Source organism: Corvus hawaiiensis, chromosome 13 (assembly GCF_020740725.1).
Source record: "Corvus hawaiiensis isolate bCorHaw1 chromosome 13, bCorHaw1.pri.cur, whole genome shotgun sequence".
NCBI classification, from domain to species: Eukaryota; Metazoa; Chordata; class Aves; order Passeriformes; family Corvidae; genus Corvus; species Corvus hawaiiensis.
In genome coordinates, this window is record NC_063225.1 from 358,608 (window position 1) to 376,322 (window position 17,715).

Below are 17,715 nucleotides of genomic sequence, written 5' to 3' on the forward strand. Positions count from 1 at the left end.
AAGCATGAAAGTCAATAAAATTAGTCTTTCAGTTTCCTTTATTAAGTTCCAGGTATTAAAAAGCTGTATAATATTCAGCATAGCCACTAAATCCTGGCTTCTGTTGAAAGTGGTTTACATATAGGGATGGCTGGGGAATGAAGTGAAAGGGGCTTGCCATGTTTTCAGTACCCTCAAATAAACCTCCTGGTTATTTTCTATCCATCTATCAGTTTAAATGTAGGTTAAGTAAAATTTCCAACAACTGTTTATTAATGCTGCTTAATTACTATTCAAACTTGGTATGAAAACTAACAGATCTTAGAAAAGTTTAACTTTACATTGTTATCAACTGTTTTCAAATTATCATGGTCCAGTTTATTCATTCTATTAGCAATGTTGCCACCTGTAACTCCTCACACAAAACAGAAATTAATCATACAAGACAACCAGTTTCTATACCCAAATTTCTGAGGGGGAAAAAAAAAAAATCTATAAAGAATGTTGAAAAGACGGAGTCTTCCAGCATGAAAGGTATATGAGCAATGAAGATATGGAAGTCAAGACAGACCTTTGCTTTTGTAGCTTGTGACACCATCAGAAATACAACTAGCTCTGTCAGTCAGTAAAGGTATTTCTATCAAAGAGGTTCAGGTGATTCTGCTCCCCAGTCATAAACCTCCTTCAAAAGTCTTGTGTCATTATTTCACTTCTGCACTTTTCTGAGCAGCAGAACATTGTCCCAATACACTCCCCTCTTTCTTTAAAGACTGCAAAAATTCAGTTTTCCACTCCCTGCCATAGCACAAGAACTGTAACAAGGTTCTAAAAATCTAAACTGTTAGGAAACCCTAGGATCAAAATTAATCAAAACAGAAAGATTTTCCACTCTTATAAGTGTGCATTATTGCGTAACACCAAATAGGAAAAGGAATTAAAGTTCATTACTCTCTCAAAGTACTATTTCAATATTTAATTCTGCAAAATGCCTGCAAGAATGTCACACTGACTGATAATTACATTGTTCCTGGGAGCAAAGCCTTCAGACAAAATACTTGCTGGAATTAGGTAACAATACAGCTGTTCCATGAAAATAACATGTGTAAAGTACGCACAGTCACAAGCAGTTTGTAGTCTGAGGTGAACAATTTTAATTAGCAAGTATTGCTAAGAAAGGGAAGTAACAGATGAAAACCAGGTTTGAATAGAAGCAGGACATTAGAGAAGTAGATTGTCCAAAACAATGACACAAATTAAGCCATGCTAAAATAATAAATGCTGCACCCAGAAGGTATTATTGCCACTACAGAACAGAACATTACACTCTGTAAGCCCAGAGGATGCTGTATTGCTGAAGCTTATTCTAGGGAAATAGAGTATAACGCTTGAAAGATAATATTAAAGCTAGCACATCATAAGAGATGAGTGATGCTTGTCTGACAAAGAGAAGGTCAAACTTGAATAAAGCTTGGTTGACAGGAGAAATAGAAGAATTGCTGCTAGCACTTTACTGGCAGTGATGTAGAAAAATTACTAGCAGATACATGGAGAGCCAAAACAGGAGGTCAGTTTGGTGAAGATGAAAACTGCATTTGGGTCTCTATTAATAAAGCGGTCTGCAAATCTGCAACAAAAGGACATGCTTTAAAAACATCTCCAGTGTTTAGAAACTGAGTCCCATGAGACTTCTAATGACTTTGTTTTCTATTGTTTTTCAACACCTAGTAGATACTTCTAGCAAATTCTAGAACTCATCTCCAAAAGGGTAAGTTATTGACTGTCAAGAGAACTATTTGATTACAGAATGTGGTGGGCTCAAAAAACTACCACCCTCTTGAAGACTGGGGTCTCTGGACAGTCTCTGGCTTGTCAGGATGATGGTAGGAAGACAGTGTGCATTTTAAGCACTCTCTTCTGACCCCAGAAAGCACTAAAATGATAAGGCATATGTTATCCAAAAGGGACGAAAAAGCATTTTATCTCCCTCAATACATATAATAGCAGTACATGCAACCAAGTAATTAATCAATTATTTGCTGTGAAAGCAAACGGATAATTGATTATTGCAAATCTTTCTGCATCACACAGGTAACAATGCCATGAAGTGTTTGACTTGGATCACTGCATCATGGTCTGAGCTGCAAGCTGAAGTCCAGCTGTATTACTTCCAAAGAAATCCAAGCAAACAGCCCCTTGGTTTGACAACAAATGTGAGAGTATTTCCTCTGAACTCTAATAAATAACATGTTCCTTAATTCTTGCATTGAACATGAGGATTGCACTGAGACATGCAAGCTGGTTTATCCTGAGAGCATAGACAGAAGTGACAGCAGGGCAGGAATATTCAATGGCAGTCTGGGACAGGGGGGTGAGCTGCTGTCCACCTTGGGCCACAAAGAACACTGTGCAACAGCAAATAGCTGAGTGCCAGAAGAGCAGATCAGAAGGTCAAAGCAGCTGGTGATGAAGACACAAGTGCTCACAGCAAAAATGTTTCGGGGGAATTTACTTCATACCAGTTCTATTTTTGGCCCTGATGACTGAAAGCCCATTAGCTGCTGAGAACATCTGGCTTGGTTGCATCACTAAAACACAGATCCCACTCAGCCATTCCAGTGATCAAACTAAATGGGGTGAATTGGGAAGACAGAGATTTGCTTCAAAAGTGTATCCCTGTTGTAAAATAAAATGCTAATGGTGGCACACCCGTAAGTCATATAAACATACTACTGTTAAAGAGCAAGAATAACATGTACACCTAGGATCAGGAGCAAAGGATCAGAATGTAGTGTCTGGGCAACAGTCACATATTTCACAGGGTATGATATTCAGAGCTGCTGTTGGTAAGAAGTTGTTTGTTCTCCTGGGGAGTTGTTTCCTCTTCAAAACATTATCTTCAGAACCCCCAAATTAGGAGGCTAAAATATTTAGATAAGCCAAACGAATTTCAAGATTCACAGCAGTGGAAGAAAAAAAAAGAGTCAACGTATAATCACATACAAAATAAAAAGATGACATCAAGCCAATATCACTTACTCAGATAACACAAAGATATCAGATTGTCTTCTGTTGATAAGCAAACTGGCTTACCAGATACAAGAGAAGAAAAAGACTTGAAATAATATGGTTAGCATTAAAACATTAAAGAATGTTTATTTACTGTTATCTTTTATGCTACAGGTAAAGTCAAGATCAAATTACAGTTTGTTTTGACTGCTTAAAATAATAAGTTGGAATAATTATGCCTAAACACCAAAGAGAGACACAGATGTTAAGAGCTATAGACTGGTATGCTGGAATTCAAAGGATGACTTTTGGTACTGTGGGAGTTTTTTTGCTTGATAGGACATGCATAAATCCTTCTGAATTCCTCAATCCCTTTTTATAGGTAATAGAAAAAGGCATGTCTCCCTGTCCTTTACTTTTATGGCTTTTTTGAAAAGAAAATTTCACCCAACATGCCTTTTAAAGTTCTCAAGGAAAATTCCACTACTTTATGTTTGCAGTACCCTCCTTGCCTTATGGATGCAGAGGAGCATCAGCTCCGTCCTGTTTGTGCGAAATGAAACAGGAAGACCTACAGGAGAAGATTAAAAAGTGCTTTAGTTTATACTCATCCATTTCATAAATATTCTTCTCTCCTGGTTTATTTTTACATTCAATAATAGTACATCCCTCACATCTGTCTGTCCTTATTCCATCTTGGTATGTATGCAGCTGAAGGACAAGAATTCCTTTGGTGAGGCTGCAGATGTACTGGTGATACCCAGAGCTATACATAGATTATGGGTCTGTGACAGCACTGACAAATCACTCCCTGCTGTTCCAATAATCTACTCCAGAGAAGCTACTTGAGTGTCAGTCAGCAGATTGTTCTTTGCCACTGCTTATTTAGAGAAAACAGATTACAGTATTTTCTGTGGTTTTATTTTTTTCTAGCTAACTTGTGTCCTTGTCTCTTTAACACCACATTCTTCATCACAGCATCCAAGACATTTTTAAATGGCTCTATCAGCAACATAAGTCTTGATTTTCAATTTTACTAAAACTTCTGATCTTGAAAGCTATCTTAAGAATACTCTCAACTCAAGGAAACAATCCTCATAGTTAACAAAGTTCTATCAGTATCAACAATAATTTTACATCAGCAATAACTGGAGAGATTTCAGGTATTTCCTCCTATTAAAGTTCCTGGGAGACAATTGTCTAGGTGTTCCACTGATCACCTGGAAAATGTGCACAAGGGAAAAATCTGGTACCTGCCCCATGAAAGTAGTCAGAATTTCCCTTTGGCAGCAAAACAGAGAATCTCTTTCACGCTCTCTTGTAACATCTACTTCACCAATACACCAGAGGAAGACTTGAGCCTATTTATGAACTCATGTTTGCCAAGTCATTACATTTTTAAGTGCATGTCTAGATATTTTTTCAGCCTGATGCTTTAACAAGATTCCTTTTATTCTGAAGCTGCATTCAAAAATTATGCAGTAGTATTTCTACTTCTAAAACACAACGATCTAAAGAAAATGCTTAAATATTTTGAAAATAAAAAATATTTTTTAATCTTGATGGTACAACATTGTGTTCATTTTCCCAGCAAAACCAGTATAAAAAACCCTTGGAACTGACATTCATGGTCAGCTTTCCTCTTAGCTCTAGCAGCTGTAAATCTGCTTAAGGACAAAAAGAGCAGACAAACTGCATGAATATTTATCAATCAACATTAATTCTAAGGTCAGTGAAAATAGTGTTAAATAGTCTTCTGTTTTCATAAGGAGTAGCAGAGACTTTCTTCTTTTACAAAGGAAACTAGCAGTTCTAACAGATCACTTTTCCTAAAAACAGAAATCATTCTCTAAACAGAAGAGGCTTGGGATGGTCTGCTTTGTTGGGGTTTTTGTCTACTTGTTTTTATTAAACAGCCAAAATACGGATTTCTGCTAAACCTTCCTGAAGGATATCAGGGGGTTTTTGGTTTGTTGTGGTTCCTTTTGGTTTGTTGTTTGATTGGGTTTTTGGTTTTTCTTGGGGTTTTGTGTGGGTTTGTTGGCCTGGTTGGTTTATTCAGTTTCTTAGGATTAAAGAATAGGTGTAGCTATTCTAGGAAAGGGCATCTGATAACAGTAGAATTTTTTGAATCTGAGAGTGTTACACAAATGTAGTTGCGACACACATTTCCCTGATGTAATGCACACTGATTTAGCAGGAGTTACTATGCTAAATTAAACTGTTGATCGTCAATCTATTTGGTTACTATCCCATTTACAAAGAGATGCAGTATTATAATCTAAGATTTTCTGGTAAGAATGAATGCTGTAACTACAGAATTAAAACACAAAAAGCCAAAAGAACATTATTATGCTTCCTGGAAGATATATTAAACAGGTTTTTAGATCATTCTTTCACTCATTTAATCTGTGGATAAAAAGTACAGATTGAATGTGTAGCAAGCAACTGATAGAGAGTATCCTTTACCAAAGTCCCAACTTCAGAGTAGGTGGTGAATGTAACTACTTGCTTTTTCTTCACAGACAAAAGATGCATGTATCATCTTTATCACTAGCTGATTAGATTTCCTCCCAAAATTTTTCAAAAGCAACCTTTCTACTAATCTATTAATCTCAAGATGGACAAACTGCCATTTTCTGTTTTAAGTCTTTTCTCCACCGAAGGACAGAAGAGAAACAGGAAGGGAAGGGTATCAAGACTTACGCCTGCCTCCCGCGAAACAAGTAGCAAGAAAATAATGCATACACTCTCTTGTGCATGAAACAAACATAGGAAGCTCAGCTCAGTCAAATCAATACGCGTTGGTTCATCAGCACAATCCTGACAGAATTCACAGAGTGGTTAATAATTCTTTAGAACATTATTAGTGTCATCAGTACAAACCTTCTGTAATATTAGTGGAGGATTTTCAGAGTGCACACATACATATGTGAAAAAGGATATTCTAGAATTTTGGCTAACCAGTTTGGGTGCAGGAATATATCGTATTTGTCAGTTTCTACCAACATCATCTGAAAATATATTTTGTGTGTCCCCCCCCCCCAGCCTGCACAACTACAGCTTATTATTGCACCACCCCCCCCCAAAAAAAAAAAAGTTAAAGACACCTATCATTTTGTTTACCTGACCAAAAGACAGACACAAACATGGTGTTGAGAAAGAAAGCAAAGACAGTTGAAAAAACTGGATTATTAAATTCCTGTGGCTCATTATCATTCCAAATACAGCACCAAAATAAATTCCTTAACTTGCAGTAATCTTGTTTCCTCAGTACCACACATTTATTAAAATGTATACCAAGAATCACCATTTCTTCCCCAGCCTGCTTGCACAATACATCTGTTCCACTGTGACCACCTGATGTGACCAAAGAAAGGAATTTACACTGATGAAAACTCGGGAATCTGCCTGTTTACCTTATTTACATATGAAGAGAAGAGCAATAGATTAATCACGGTCTGTTAAAAGTATTTTTTCCCCAAATCCATCTCTTTATAGATGATACATTAGGTGGATATATATTCATTTTCCTTAAGCATTGCAGATTAACTGTATCAGCCACATGGAATACACAATCAGTCCTTATATTAATGAAGTAATTTATCACTCTTGTGAAAATAACCCAAACAAACCATAAATAAATAAGATGTGGGAAAACCAAACAAAACCTTGTGTCACTGAATACTGCAGCTCCAATGCTGTGAAACAGAACAGAAAATCTTGGGGCTTGGTACAGCTGTTACCTCTTATTAACTATAAGTGTTTCTGCCTGGGCTATTCTTACCCAATGATGCAAAGAATAATTGCAGTATGCTCATTCATTTACTTTTTTACCCCATCAGACTCTACCTGAGATTAGAAAGATGCAAAATGCCATTGGGCTGAGTGCAGGGAAAGCATCTCAAAGAGATCACATAAAAAAGTTTCATTCCTTACTTTGAACAAGCTCATGCTAAACTTACAGGAAACTTGAAAGTGTGGCCACAACTCAGCTTCAAGCCTTTTTGGGGCGATTCTGGGGAATCTGGGTTTACAGTAATGTACACCTTAACTGTATAAAGTGTGTCCATACTATATGAACTTAAAGCTGCATTGGGTCAAGACAGATTAAATTATGCCTAAGCTTTCATTAGTGCCACAACACCAATATCATATGTTAAAGGATAAGAAAAACCTGAACTTTATATTTAATTATTAACAACCAAATACTTGAAGAAATAAGGTGTAATGAGAATAGAATGAGATTACATTTCAAAGAATTCCCAAAACATGACTGTAACTTTCACTGTAACAAAAGCAGATTGATTAAAAAAGGCAAAAGATGACTTACCAACAATCTCTTTTACAGTATCTTATGAACAAGACTGACTGGCATAGCTGTTAGTAGTGGTCAGTGAAAGAATAGGCATCTCAGTTTGGCATAATAGATGCAAATATTCATGTTCTATCTTTATTAATTGCTTCAGTATTGTTAACACTAAACTAAAATTCTACCATCTGTCTAGTAAATCCTTCCCTTCCCCAGTTTGCACCAGCAGTCTGAGAAGGAATTTTATTTTTATGGAAACTCCCCCCAAACAACCCCAAATGCAACTCACCCTATTTTAATCAGTCAGTGTAGTTAACTCAAACAATTAAGAAATAAAATGGGATATATACTTACTTTTAATTCCTCTTTGTACAAACAGTGGTCCTTTCTTAAAGCCCACCTCCCAACACAGTTAATGTAGATTGCATGCAGAAGAAGAACTCTTTAATATAAAAAACCAATTTAACTTCTAACAGGCTTTTTATTTCTCCATTACAGTCACCACCAGCAAGTAATGAATTTTCATGACCAAGGTAAGGTTTTTATTTATCCTATTTCCACCTGAACGGCTATAGAATGACTGATTAATTTACTAAACAGTACCAGAGCAATTGATTTTCATCTGGCCTACAGCACTGATCATTTCAAGTCCAAATCCAAGGCTTACATTCACATAACAAAAGCACTACAATGCTTTTATCAAAGCTATTAGTTACAGGTAACTGTGCACCTATGTATTAAAACCAAACACGATGGAGGTAAGACATAGGAAAAAAAAGTCCGAGTACCACAAGACAAGGTTAGGTTAACTTCTAAAGCCTTTACTCTTTTAGAAAATACAGCTGACCCAGGCAATTCCAGCAAACAGTTTTTATAAAAAGGCCAGAGAAGCTGTCCAAATAAGAAAAATATCTACTTATTTCAAAAAACCCATAGTTTGAATAGTCATAGATTGAAATATGCATTGAAATAAGCTTACTTATTTTACTGGTAGCTTTTCTTAACATGGAACCCAATGACCATACCACCAGGGCAGTGAGGTAATACATTACTGGTTCCTTTGGTTTCAGATGTTAGCATAAACAAAATAAGATTCACATTCATCTCTAAGTTCTAAGTTGTCTAAGTCAGACACCACAAAGCATAATACAAATCCTTCCTAGACAACAATAGAAACACTTCCCTCCACTGTTAAAGAGGCAAATCCAATCCCTGTGCCCTTATACACTGCACGTGTGTATAAATTAGATGAGTTCACCCATCTTGACATCATTAACAATCTACAGGTTAGTCTTTGCCTGAAAATTCAGACCAAAGACATTTGAAAATCTGAATGATTTTTAAAATCTAGCATATTAAATGATGACCAAGATCTTCAACAACTGGATCAAGAAGCTACTGCTCAAGCTACTATCCATAGAAAGAGTTTATGTTATCAATAAAAGCAACTCAGAAGAGTGCATGTAACTCTGGAATCTTTCCCAGAGGCTTAGTTTCACCAGGACAGAAAACTGTGCTTATGCTAAGGCACCTGTAAAAGATAAGATAGGGATGGAATGGAAGAAGACAGTAGGGAAAAAGAAAGCTAGAAAATAACAAGTGAGGACTAGAACAATGAATAAAAGTGTAAGTCATTCTCAATTACAGTGTACAAAGAAACCAACAACTGGTTAGCATTTCTTTGAGTTTTTTCAAGCCGTCAATCCCTCCTTTAATATACACACATCCTCACGATGTCTCTATATCCTTACAGAACTTTAAATCTGAGGATTACTCATGTACTGTTCATGTCTCCTCTTATTCACATAACCTAGTCATTCCAGTATGTCTCCAAAAACATTTTGTAATAAATAATACATAAGCAATCAGCCCAGAGTGTATTTTTCCCTCCAGCTAGTGACAGAGAATAGGACTATCTTATGAGCTTCTTGTGCACTAATAAATTATTTATGTACCAAAGATTTATTGACCTTACCTGATGCCTTACTAGAATGAAAGTCATATTCTCAACCCTTCTTTTGTATTAAATTGGAGAACTAACACTGCTGTATTATATAATTATATCTCTGCTTAGACAGATTGTTGTCTACCTGCTCCTGCTTACATGAGGGATGAAACAATTAATTAAAGAATAGGTTGTTTTGGTTATATAATTAAGACTAATTCAAAGAACTTGTTCTCTTTCTAGTACTTTTCCATCCGAAAGTAAGAAATCAGAAGTTGACTGTGAATCAGTTACAGGGATAAGAGAGGGAAAAAACCAAACAAAATTCATAAAAGTCATGTAATCCCTAGAACAGCTATTAGTCACTTTAAAAAAAAGTTATTATTGCTTCTGCAAATATTAAAATGAAGATAGAATACCTTGAACTACTATTTGCTTAAATGATAAGGTAAGTATTCTCTGGACATGCCTAATTACACACAAAGAAGAGGAGGCAGGTTGCCAAAGCAGAGAAGCTACAAAATATGTTTTTTGAGTTTTATAGAACTCCTTTAAGAACTGATTTACAAAATGTTTTTTTCCTAGACTATGTGCCATTCAAATAATAAACAGAAGTTAAAGGTGTTTTGTCTTAGCAGACAAACTAACACTAAGAAGATATCCTTCTTCAAAGGTTGCATACAAAGTATTCAAAAATGCATTTCTGTATCACAGAAGAGCTGAGACTGGAAGGGAACTCTGGAGGCTTTGTCTAAGAACCCTGCTCAAATCAGGCCACCCAGAGCAGATTGCCCAGGATTATGTCCAGATGGATTTTGACTATCTCCAAGGACAGACATTCCATCTGTGGATTTCATTATCTGTGAATAGACTGTCTGTAGCATCCATTATCCAGCTCACTGAGAGTAAGTGGAAATTAAAATAAAGATATGGCTCCAATAATACTACATGTCACTCAGCAGAAATAGTTTTCAGGTAATATATTCTTTGAGTAGACTACTCCAGCTAGAAAATGTATTTTGCAAGTTTTAAATTCTGAAGAACTGTTAAGTGTTCTGCAGATATCAAGGTAAGAATATCATATTCATCCATTAGATATAAAAACACGAAAGACTGTTTTGCTAATAGGTATTGCTAGGTGTGCTACAGGACCTGAAGATTCCTTTGTAACAAACCAGTTGGTGATTGCTGAGGCAGAATCCCTGACTGAAACACACGTCCTCCTTGATGGCATGGAAAACACAGTGGAAAGAGGAAGCAGAACTGTTACTCAAGAGTGAATGCACACTGTTCTCAGAATAAACTGAGCAGCAGTGTGCTGTAGTGGTTCATTTGTAAATTCCCCTTAACTTCCTGCTGTATTCCCGTTCTCCTTTATTTCCCTTCTCTTTTATAGTAGTCTATATTATTCTGTGGAAACAAAAGTGGAAGTCCTAGTACGACGTCTCATAACCATGCAGACACTCTGCCCCATAGACTACACCAATAATGCATTTTCATAAACTGGTCTTGGTGTCCGATGAATTCTCTGTAGATATAAGAAATGTTTCAGCTACTCAGAAGACAAAACATCAATAGATTAAGAGACTAAAAGAAGTCTTTCACCTGCTGGGTTAAAAGAAGAACATACATTTAATTTCTAGAAGCAACTGCTTGGAATGCATCAAAGTTAGTTCTCGTTTTCTAACAACGTGTTATCTACCAATGCACACAAATGCACACACTTCAAATAGTGGAATCAATTTGGGTCTCAAAATTTTGGGTCTTCCTTGTGTGCTTTCTTTAATTAAGTCCTCAGAGCATTATATTACTGTACAATGACTAGGTAAAAGGAATGTGGTTCCCCTCTCTCGTACCTCATAAAATCAGAAAAAAAGTCATGAAAGTACTATTTATTGATAGCTGTTCCTTCATATACACACCATCTAGTATCTAACAGCACTGTGGAAAATTACCTGCAAAATACAAGCATACAATTGAGTGTCATTATTTAAATAAAAAAACAGACTTCAAAGTAAACTCTACAACTATCAATATTTAAATGCTTTTGTAACACACTTTCAAGATGGCTATATATTTATTGTAAAAGTAGCTGATCACGTACAAAAGAAATGCTATAGTACACCTCAAGCTCCTTACTAATGAATACAACCTTTGGCTAAAGGCACAGTTTTTCATCTTTAAAATGAATGTATTAGATGATTATTTTTCCAAGGCAGATAAAGGAAATATTCAGTCAAGGTGACAATTACCATCTGGCTAGCTACAGTCATTATGATGCTCCCAATTAAATGTACAATATTATAACCAATGTTATTAGCATTACAGTGAATGTTTACATTGAATATCACCATATCTGTATATTACTAGAGGTATTAAAGTTATATATATGACTGTCTGCTTTGAAGTCTGATAATACAACAGATAAAAATCATGAATAAATCAGCATCAACACCTCTGTGAATTTAGTTCCTTACTAAAGCTTCTTCATACATGGATGCTACCATTTACACTCTTGTTTTTCTTCCACACCCTCGACCCTTCTCACCCCGTTTTGGGGACTGACTACTTCTCTGAGAGCTTACTGGGAGTACAAATAAGGACAGAATCAAAATAAGAACTGACATAAAATCAGTTCAGACTTGCACTCTTGTAAGTACAGGTTGCATAGGGAATGGAGAACACTGCTCATCAGGATGAGTATAGAACCAACCATGACTTGAAAACTGGTAAGGAAAGCAAGACTGTAATATCTGAACACTCTGTATGACTCCTGTAAATATTTACAAAACTATGAGAAAACCAAGAACAGCGTACTATTTAGTTCTTTTTTTAAGACTCAAACCTTGTGAAATTTAATTTTCAAGTTACTGGAATTCAAAGAAATACAGGTACTTACAAGCATGTCTGACTAAACATATTCAGAAAACTGTTTCAAAGCAAACCTGTGAAATTTAACCTTTTGATTTCTGTGGAACTATTTCACCCTCTAAACAAAACCAGACATAAGCAGAATTTTTTCTACTGAATTCAATGAGAGCAAGATAAGGTACTATACAAAAATTAATGTCCAACTCTAGGGAGAACAATGTTTTACTTAAAAGACAGTATTAAAATACTATTACCTCCAGCAAGGATCTTCTCCTCCAAATCATTCATTTGTTTCTTGTATGCTTTTAAAGCAGCTTCTTTAAATGATGGTCGTATTCTTTTTTTCTTTGGAATTTCAGTAACTTCAGTAATCAGCTCTGGGACATTCTGATTTTCATCTTCTCTTATTTCTACTTCAGGAGCCATGTCACTTTCAACTTCCAATATCTGTTCACTGATCACACTGTCAAACTGTGTGTCATATTGCTCCTCTGGTAGCATTGCATATGGAGTTTCATACAAAGACTGGTCCAGTTCATACTCTTGGACCTGCTCACTAGTTTCACTACTATTAGTTCTATTTTCTAGTTTAGCAAGGACTTGTTCCATTACTTCTACATAGTCTGTTTCATTCTCACCAGATGGTTCAATTAAGTCTTCCTCATACTCTGCTTTGTAGCAATAAGGCTCAGCATAAACATCAGAATCAAGTGTTGTACTTGACTCATTTGCAGTAGACTGAGATAAAGTTCTAAACCTTCCCATAAAAGATGATCCACTGTCTTCATACCCACTTAAACTCTGCGTACTTTTATTCCAGACTACTTCTAAAGCTGACTTAGCACGCTGAAGTGTAGATCCAAACTTAGGAAAGCTGAAAGTCTTATCAGAAAGATCTATGCTTAATCGGCTATGCCATGATTTAGGGGCGGTTTCCTCTGAGTCATCACTTGGTAGTTCACTTTGACTTCGGTACATCATAGACAATCTGTTTTGATTCTGATAAGAGGAGATAGAATTTGTTTCCTGATAATCATCATATTGACCAGTCCACTGACTCTGTGTTTCACTATCAAGCCCTGGACATGATGGAGAAGTACCATCTAGAGTGAAATCATAGCTTTCAGTATCATACTGGGGGTCAGAACTTTGGCCCTTTCCAAAATTTCTCTGTTGGTCTGAAGGGCTGCTCATATCATACACAAAAACTTCCTGTGTGGATGAGTCTAGGCCCAAATCTGCCCCTTGTTCCAACTGATTCCAGTTTTTCCACGGGGAAAGATCATCCTGTAAAGAAAGCTGACTATCATCATACTGGTTTATGTCTCCAGGTACACAGATTATTCCATTGCTTACTCCACTACCAACAGTTTCTATGTTCCCTGCTTCATTTTGCTCTGGATACTGCTGCATGTCTTGGGCAAAAGTCTGTTCCTGGGAACTGCCATACCAGTTTAGAGAATCATCTTGCCTTCGTTGCCAAAGTTCCCGATCAGAGGAGGACAACAGTGAACTGCCATTTGTTCTGCTAAAGTACTGGTTTTCTGAAAAATCCTCAGAGTAAGACTGACACAATTTTGAGAAATCTGATTCTGAACGGCTAAGCTTTGGTGTTGCAAAGTCATTCTGTAAATGCCATAAAGGAGTCACATCTGAATAATAGGTCTTTGACTGTTTTTCCATAGTGTCAAACTCTGGTGACTGACTGTCATAACTTCTTCTGTGTGAAAAGGTGCTATTGTCAGCAGTTCTGTCAAGGTCTTTAGTGTTTGGGGACTCAGCAGTCCCTTTTGTAGTGCTTGTTTTTATTTGATGTGCTGATTTAGATATCTTTGCATAACTGTTCTTATTTATATCTGATTCCAAGTCTTTATCACTGTCAGGTGACTCCCAGTCATGCACTTTAGATTTTGTCTCCACAGTTAAAAGTTTCATATCCATGCTTTCATATGTCTGAGAAGAAGGCAGTCCTCTTTCTTTTTTGTCTTTTATTTCATTGGAAAATATATCTGTAGAAATTCCAATGCCAGTTCCCTTAAGTTTATAAGACTTTTTTAAAATCAAATCTCTCTGTTGTGATGACTCAAAGTAAGCAAGAATGGGTCTTGGCTTTGCATTTGGACAGTCTCTTTGCTGCCCCAGCCTTTGGGCAAACTCAATTTTAATAGTGCTTTGTGCCTCTGAGAACCCCATTTTTTCCATTAATATTTTGTAAACTGTGCTTTCAGCTTTTTCAAGCCGCTCTTCAGGCACATTTAGAAACCTAAGACTTGCTTTGTTTCCTGGATGGCCTATCTGCTTAATGTAATCATGTATGTCCCGAGTTTCTCTTCTGGACTGCACAAATCCAGTTCGCAATTGTTCAATTTCATTTTGCACAACTTCTACACTACTAGAAATTTCATCAATTGATTGTTTCAGAGCATTAACATGCCCTCTTAGTTCAGAGAGTTCTGTTTCAATTTGACTTATTCCCTGAAGCTCTTTAAAGATCATTTCCATAACATCATGGGTTTGGCTAATACAACCTGTTGAACTAAAGCCAGGTTCAAGAGTATTTGATTTCTGGTGACGGCCAGTTCTGTCTAGAGATTTACTTCTTAATCCCCATGTTTTCTTCCATGAACTTAGCTCTGAGTCTGATGAGACACATTCTTGGCTCTTTTTCCATTTCCTCAGTTTTCGTAAGGCTCCCAGCTTCAGTGTGTGTAAAGTGCGTTCTCCATCTGAACTTCCATCAGAGGCTGTGAGGCTGCTTAAGCTTTTCCTGTTGCGTCTCACAGGCATTGTGTGGGATAAGTATTCGCTTTTCTTGCTATTAGTTTTTACTTCACTTAAGGACTCAGAACATGAGCTATCATTTGAAGACAGGTCTGGAACTATATCTTCATTATTAGTGTTTGCTACAAAAATGTGCCTTTGCAGTCCATTGGCAATAGCAACTCTGTAACTGAACGTTGGAGAAAGTGAAAATTCTTTATTGCTTTCCTCTTCTTCAGTTGATAAGTTGCGAGCAGATGGGCACTTGGCAATCTTTTTAACAGTACTTTTTAAAGTATTTGAAAATTTTGGATTTTTTGTTTGTCCAATCTGAGTTAAGTCTTGTTCCTTTTTGCTCTGACAACTCTCTTTCCTTTTTGTACTATTTCCCGATTTCTTTGTAAACATTCCTTTGCAAATCTTATATATGTAAGATAAGATCAGGCTCTTGAGGAGGGCAGAAACCATGGAGTGTAATTTACTTTAAGCTGTTTCCACAAAACACAATTTTTGATCCAGAAAAGTATTTGTATCTCCAAAAGGATCATCAGCAAATGTTTCAATGAAGACTATAGCCACATAAACTACTGATGTTCTGGAATAACGTGACAGAAAAGTACAAACCAAAAAATCACACATCTGCTTATTCAAAACAAAATCCTGAAGAGGTTTTGTACGTCTTGCAAAATGTCATTCTGTTGCACATGGCTTCTTGAAGTGTCTAAAAAGGAGGGAATGATATTACAATGGCTGCCAAGCAAACTTATCATTCAATAATACTTATGATGTTTCAACTTTTCTGAATAGAAATATTTTCTGAATAGACTGTTTCATGAATAATTGAAGCAGAAAACAGTTGTAGGCAAATATTTTTAACAACAATTAACAAGCTAAACTTATTTCCAGGCTTCTTCATTCAGTTTAATTCTCTGACTTCAACATAAATATTCAGTTTAAATGTTCTCTGCTTTCTTGCAGAGTACTGGCATTACAATTTAGATCCATATGATATATGGCAGTGATCAAAAAACCTGACAGAGTAACAAATGGTTACTAGCTAGTAAAACAGAAGTAGAAAGTTCTCTCTTGCTTTGTCATTTGGAGCAAGGTAGGATTCAGGTACAACAAGTGAGTATTGTATCCACGAAGTACTGTTCTATCTTAAGACTGAATTATGCACATAACTATGGTTTGTGAAGTAAGTGCTTTAATACCAGACTTTAACATGCTATGATAAGCCAGGACTCAAAAGTGGGCTTATCTTCATGGTTTCTCCTCTTTAAGAAGTAAAAAGAAAACAACACATAGAAAATAAGAGAAAATAATGACAACTGATGGAAATTCTCATCCAGGTTATTAAATTTAACATCGCTACGGTCACAGAAAAAAAACAGAGAAAGAAACATGATTTACAAGTCACAGGACAGAAACAGGTGCCATTACAACAGGAAAACCACCTGATCTAGAAGAAGTCTAGGAAGATTTCATGAGGTATCTGGAAGCTTCTGTTCCATAAAGCAAAAGTTTGTATTCCATTAGAAATGTAGTCAATAAATTTTAAGCATGTAAATGTACTTTTTTTGTACAGCATATCATTCACCTCCCAGTTTCATAGCTGCAGAATAAAAACAAGGCAACCAGCTCTGAAAAATCCAGTAAAGAAGAAGGTTTCTAAAGCAGCTAAAAATTCTTTGGCAGAATAAGAAGTCTGTTTAGATACAGGGTATATAAAGGGTTAAAAATTGCTCTGTGGTGTCTTAAGAGGAGTAGAGAACATGAACTGTCCTTGTCTGCAAACAGCCTGGCACTGTATGAAACATTATGGTCCACTCACACACCTCCAGATCTGGTCTTTGCATTGCATAGTTTGTTTTCATTGAGCTTACTATTATACTCCATATATTTATTCATTACATATATGCACATATGAAATGGTAAATAATGAACACTAACCCCTGATTCATACTGCAGCAGCAAATGCACTGTGCTGCATAGAGCACAAGCAAAGCTGCTAAAAGCCTGGTTGGCTTCTGGAATCCTGGAAAAGAGGATGTAAACAGACTCATTTCTTTTCCAGATATAACTAAATTGGGATGCAGAGTGAGCAGAAGAATAGAAAACATCCTTCAGTCTTCCCAAAGTGGCTATTTATTATTTTATAAAAAGGTGAAATATCTGTGGGACATGAATCACATTTTTAACACATATACATCAGCATAGTCCTTGCCACTTCTTTTTCTTGTAGGCTTATACATAAAGTCAGAGTATTAAGCGTGAATTAAGAGCAAGCAACGTTTGGAAGCAAAAGAATGCTCAATGAGACTGCATGCAATTTTCAAGGAATGCAAATGACATCTCTCAGAATATTGAAAAGTTTTCACTAGAGCCAAGGCTGCCTTGTTTTCACGTATTGTTAGGAGAGAAAGGAACCATCCTGGGACACTTTTCAATGTCAAAAGCATGTTTCTAGATGTAGAAACACTTGTTAACCATTCAGCTCTTACACTGAATGTTTGTAACCATTTATTGAACAAGATTTGAAGTGTGACTGCCTACCCCCTCTGCCCACACAGCCACAGAATTTTAAATTCCCTCTTACATAAACTTCACTTAGATGACTTGGACATTCTTCAAATGACTTCAAATCAAGAATGTATAAACAAGCCAGAAGGCTTGTTTCCTGTCTCAGCCTAAAAACCATCAAGAAATAATGAAGTTATCACTGGAATTTGGAACGTTTCCATTCACTTTAAATAAGGTTTAATGCTTCTCTGTAGAAGAAGCTTGATTTCATAGCAAGCCATATACATATACATACATATATATGTGTGTGTGTTTTATT

At 36.3% G+C, this 17,715-nt stretch overlaps 2 protein-coding genes across 7 annotated transcripts in view; both read right to left on the reverse strand.

Annotated features, from left to right (window-relative positions):
• Positions 1-15,483, reverse strand: part of UNC13C (unc-13 homolog C) — a 125,166-nt gene extending 109,683 nt beyond the window's left edge. For 3 of the 6 annotated variants that reach the window (XM_048317432.1, XM_048317431.1, XM_048317429.1), the window contains exon 1: positions 12,368-15,471. In XM_048317432.1, coding sequence (XP_048173389.1) covers positions 12,368-15,341 — 2,974 coding nt within the window. In that variant the 5' untranslated portion in view covers positions 15,342-15,471. Of the gene's footprint in view, positions 1-12,367 lie in introns of all 6 variants that reach the window. The other 3 variants (XM_048317433.1, XM_048317435.1, XM_048317430.1) reach the window with 2 other exon arrangements.
• A 25-nt stretch (positions 15,484-15,508) lies between these two features.
• The window catches only part of LOC125332508 (protein unc-13 homolog A-like), a 47,565-nt gene continuing 45,358 nt past the window's right edge, over positions 15,509-17,715 (reverse strand). The window contains exon 8 of the mRNA XM_048317436.1: positions 15,509-15,594. Within this exon, the coding sequence (XP_048173393.1) occupies positions 15,517-15,594 (78 nt within the window). The 3' untranslated portion in view covers positions 15,509-15,516. The remainder of the gene's footprint in view (positions 15,595-17,715) is intronic.